At 39.5% G+C, this 5,068-nt stretch overlaps 1 protein-coding gene across 1 annotated transcript; it reads left to right on the forward strand.

The window, feature by feature from the left end:
• The first annotated feature begins 432 nt into the window (after positions 1-432).
• On the forward strand, positions 433-4,165 carry LOC101174260 (globoside alpha-1,3-N-acetylgalactosaminyltransferase 1-like). Its single transcript, XM_004068975.5, has 3 exons — positions 433-1,323; positions 2,353-2,415; positions 2,684-4,165. Exons 1-3 carry the CDS (start codon positions 1,290-1,292, stop codon positions 3,619-3,621), a joined length of 1,035 nt encoding a protein of 344 aa, XP_004069023.2. The 5' UTR covers positions 433-1,289; the 3' UTR covers positions 3,622-4,165.
• Positions 4,166-5,068: the final 903 nt, after the last annotated feature.

Raw genomic sequence — 5,068 nt, forward strand, 5'->3', positions numbered from 1 at the left:
TAAATATAATGAAAAATAAATGTAACTACTCATTAATGTTAAATAACTCATTATTTATTTACTATAACTTTTTAAAGTGACAATTACAGTTGCACAGAAAATGTATGTTTTCTTGTTACTTTAGTATAAATCCTTTTACACTTGATTCTGTCAGGTTAGGTTATATGGACAGTGTGTAAGTCCTAAGTTGCCCAATCCGATATTTCAAGTCCAATTCCCCCTAGATGTGAATAAATACACACCAATTTTTATTTTTTATTTTAAGGAATTAAAAACTTTTATGCTCTCACGGGCCACATAAAATGACATGGAGGGCCACATTTGGCCCGCGGGCCTTGAGTTTGACAAGTGCTCTAGGCAGTGCTCTGAACCTTTTTTCTTCAATATTTGTGATCTTCACTGGTGTCCATGGATTACATGAAATCTTTCCACCTTTGTCATGGTAGGGAGAACACGTCAGGGTAAGGGTGGGGTCATCTAAGATAGCACAAGGGTTAAAGTGGCATGAAGGATTTCATCATCTACATTTTCTCTATTCTTTGCCTGAAAACAGCCATCCTAAAATAGTCAATAATAGTTTTATGCCTCTTTATTAAAAAATATACCATTGACGTTTTAATTAAAGCTATCTTTTAATGTATCATTTTTTTAACGCATTTCTTGCATAAAAAGTAAGTTAAATGTTGAATGTTTTCCTTCTCAAACACAGAATTACGACTTCTGATAGAACACCTCCACCCTGTGGACATTGTAGGTGAAACACTGGAAGAAGAGTTTTACAGAGCTTTTAAAATATCTGCTTTTGATTTTTTTCTTCTTCTTTTTTTTTTACAAAATGTTGGTGTCAAACCATTTTAATTCTTAACTTTGATTCAAACAAATTATTCAGTGAGATCATTTCAATCTTACATTTTAAGAAAAAATATGTTCTAATTTGCATAAATTCAGGGATGCATCTAAGCTCCTCCTCCTAAATCCCTCATTCGCCACTCCACATCTGGCTTCTATGAGAAAATGTTCCAATCTTGAATTGCCAAAGTCTTAAGTGGAATGTAAAAAGGGGGAGTGGGAGAATGAAAGTGAGGAAAAGAGAAAGGAAAACAACATAATACAGCAACAAAAGGAGACAAAGAACCCTTCTGCAAGAAGGATAAACAGGCTGAACACTGAGAAAAATTTACTTTAACAACCAACCAGGAAAGAAGAATGAGCAACTAACGAAAAGTAAAGGAACGAAAAGATAATCTTCTGGAAAAATTTTCCCTGCTGATACAGCAGTTGGTCAAAGTATGGCACTGTGTCCCTTCTGCAGGACAGCATCAGGTCAGTACTATTTCCATGGTCCTATGTTCTTCCTCTGCCATATTTCCCACAATCCTCTTTTTTTTAATACTTTGTAAGTTCCTCAAATCTGTTTATTTAAAAAGTAATACGACTTTCTGATTAATTATCTGTAACACTCCATTCCTGAGTGGATAAGACATTTGCATTCAAATGACATCACCCACTCTAATGAATATTTTCTGTTAGGTGCTTTTAACATCTTGTGGCATTTATCTCATGTGGGGGGGAAACAGAAAATAAATGAAGATTAAAACGGCATTTCTGAGTATTTTTTATTCAAATTGTGGTGAATCAGATGCAGATAAAAAATGATGTTGAAAAATGCTTGTAGTTCTTACACACAAACTACAATCAGCCATCAGCTCCCTGTCCCACTCCATTCCGATGCATCTACTTGCAGACAAATAGATCCATGTACGGCTTCGGTTTCCCCATCTGAGCTGGTATCTGGCAAAACTGTATGGCTGGATACCTCTGATATTGCTCCCCAATTTTGTTGCAATGCTAACATTAGGTTGGGAGTATGTTGTAAGCCAGTGGTAGAGAGTGTAAACAAAGTGATTTTGGGAAATAAGTGCAGGCTCACTCCGCAACAACAGTCCTGCCCACAACTCAGAGGTGAATTTCTGATGAACTCCTGCCACTCTAGAAAAATGTTCCAAGAACAACACAATGTTTTTTTTTTATTTTGCCTAAAAACATTATCATATTTACAGGGGAACACTTTTACAATAGACCAAAAGATGATCAGAGTGCGACCATAAAATAAAAGTTGGGTGAAATAATTTAAAATATAAACAACATGAAGTTACATCATGTCAGTGGTAAAGCTACCAATGTCTAAGGCTGTCACTCATCCAAACTCACATTTTTATCTGTATTTGATATAAAGGTTGAGCTGTAAGAGGTTCTATTTGTGTCAAAAATATGTTTTTGTGTAGAGCTGTACTAAAACTTGTGACTGTGACTTGTGTAATGTGTGCGTTTGCATGTTTGTCTTCCTAACAGGACTAGTGAAAATAGCCAGAATTCAAATCCTTCTTGGCTGTTTTGTACTTTGTCTTATCATCTGTAAGTATACAGCAGAATGTTTTTGTTCTAACACTTTGTATCAGGACAATGCATAAATGCAGAAATATGTTCACAGAATCTTTTTGTTCACCTGTAGACTATACTTAGGACTAGTGTTTTAATCTCCTTCCACTGAAAATTTTAATTTTAATTTTATCGATTTTCACTGGTGATCACAGGTATTAAGCTCTGTGTATTGTAGAAGTACTTTGATTCTTTGGACTATGAAAAAGTTGTTAAAAAACAAAACAATATTTTGTCTTTTCAGACTTCCTCAATGCATATAAAGTTTCAAGCGGTGTTAAATCCGTGGGAATGGAAAGAACAAGAATGGTGAAGGATATGACTGTAGTCAAGGCTGCACAACCACAAACTCCTCTAGTGACACCATGGGGGGCTCCCTTAGTGTGGGGTGACATCCATAAATCCTCATGGAGAAGGGACAAACTCGTGGAAAAGGGAATCCACATTGGCCTTTTGGTGCTGGTGGTGGGAACCTATGCCCAGTTTGTGCACCGTTTCCTCTCCTCAGCTGAAACTTACTTTCTTCCAGATCAGATGATCACATATTACATTCTCACGGACAATCCCCGCTCCCTTGATCCTGCAATCGAGCTTGGGCTCGAGCGACAGATAAAAGTGATTCCAATTGCCGAGGTGCCTGGGTGGGACAGGTTATACCATCGCAGAATGGCTCTTGTGGCCGACACCATCAAAAATACGGCTCGCAGCGAGGTTGAATACATCTTCTGTGCTGATGTTGACCAAGCATTTGTTGGCCCAGTGGGGGAAGAAATCCTTGGAGACCTGGTGGCTACATTACACCCAGAACTCTTTGGGATGCCTCGAAGCTCATTCCCTTATGAGGCCACAGAGGAATCATCTGCTTACGTAGAGGAGAATGAAGGGGACTACTACTATTCATCTGAGCTGTATGGTGGATTGGTATCTGAGGTGTACAAACTGGCTCGCATGTGCTCTTTGCTCATTCTTCAGGACAGAGCAAATAAAGTAACACCTAGAGGCCTGGAGGAAAGCTACCTGAACCGTTATCTGATCGACCACAGGCCAACCCGCGTGCTGTCCCCAGAGTACAGCTGGTGGGACTCGACCCTAGCTGGTCGTGTTCCTCGTCAGAGACTAATATCTATAGGAAGACAATGTGAGGCTTATGACATCCAGATGAAAGAGCAACACAAATGCTAAGCAAAAACAAACTCAGCTGTAGAGGGATTCTCCAGCAAATCATTGATTGGGTAGGGAAACCAAAACAGACAGCAGATGAAGAGACAAGATAGTAAAGATCTTGATGACATTCACAGCTTTCATCAGATTTTAAGTACAACCTCACAAAGGCAACCTCGACAGTGTGCAGCGAATTAAAGACCATTTGTGGTCGGCAGCGCCTTTGTCTCTCTGCAGCCTCTCCTTAGCCTGTCTCTTTAAACAAAGCACTGTCCTCTCCATTAATGTCAGCCTCAGAGATATTGTCCCAGCAGCTTTGTGGTCAACAGCGATAAGAGTAAACAGTGTAAGTGCACACTCTCCTCACAGTGACCAATCATTAACTAGAAGAGCTGCTATTTCGAGGTCTTTAAAGACCAGGTGGGTGAAAGCAGAAGCAACATCATGTCGTCTGTGTCTGCCAGGTCTCAAATGCCCCTGAAATTAAACAAAAATCAAATTAAACCTGTGTCATAACCTAGCTGGAATAAAACGTAATGTCAGTTAAGTGGACTTTGGTTGTTACTGTGGCTGTCTGTCTCTACTTCTTTCACAAGCATGCTCCCTCAATCACACATTGCTTTCTCCTCTGGCTGCGCTTGTGTTTTTATGGGAGGGTTAACCAGGAGCAGATGTTTTTTTCTCACTGCCAACAAATTCAGTTCTGAGAGCCAAATCGCCACGTGGAGTGAAGCTGAAGCTGAGCTGCCAAAAATCCTGTGAATTTGTGCTTCTGGAGCCTCAGTGTCAGTATCACTGTGTGCTCACAGCAGCAAACCTTCCCAGCTTCTATTCAAATTTAAACCGAACTGCTCAGTGAAGTGGAAGTTTCTGTCTCGTAACAGCCTGCTTTCAGAATTTAGTGCAGAAATCTACAACAGTCAGATCCATGTGTGCAGATAGCTCACAGTAAGTCCACTAAGACACAACTCACAGATACATTTAAATTCATGACCTGCACAAACAAGTCAATGAGTCTAATTCCAATTTTAGTTGGAGAGTTCAGGATAAAACTGTTTACTTTAGGTGTAATAAAGTGTCTACAAGATAAAAAAGCATGGCTCAGGTGAAATGTAGGGCAAAACATGTTTGGCGATTATGAAAAAAACTATTCAAAAGCAGTGAAAAAAGCATTGAAACTCCACAGTCAGATCCTTTGAGTATTTGGTCAATCTTTTGTAGCACAAGCTCTGCACCTCTGCTCTGTGGTGCAGATGATTGAAAAACCACACATTTGGTTCAAGTCTCTCCCGTCCAAGTGTCAAAATGTCTTTGGGCACAAACCTCCACATTGCTTGGAGCCACCATCACTGTGTGTGTGCATGAGACTATAAAGAGGTTTGAGCCTTCGAAGAAGGTATTAAAGTACTAAATAAATATACACCATTTATCACTTCTTGCATGTATCCGTTACTGCTGTGGCATGAGA

Source organism: Oryzias latipes, chromosome 5 (assembly GCF_053564925.1).
Source record: "Oryzias latipes strain Hd-rR chromosome 5, Olatipes_Hd-rR_3.1".
Taxonomy (NCBI): domain Eukaryota; kingdom Metazoa; phylum Chordata; class Actinopteri; order Beloniformes; family Adrianichthyidae; genus Oryzias; species Oryzias latipes.

What these genes read in the sequence shown, in the direction of transcription:
- LOC101174260 (XM_004068975.5), top strand. Translation starts at nt 1,290, where the DNA reads ATGGCACTGTGTCCCTTCTGCAGGACAGCATCAG. An exon ending in CTTCTGCAGGACAGCATCAG is followed by an intron (nt 1,324 to 2,352) that starts GTCAGTACTATT and finishes TCTTCCTAACAG; the next exon opens with GACTAGTGAAAATAGCCAGA. An exon ending in TGTACTTTGTCTTATCATCT is followed by an intron (nt 2,416 to 2,683) that starts GTAAGTATACAG and finishes TTGTCTTTTCAG; the next exon opens with ACTTCCTCAATGCATATAAA.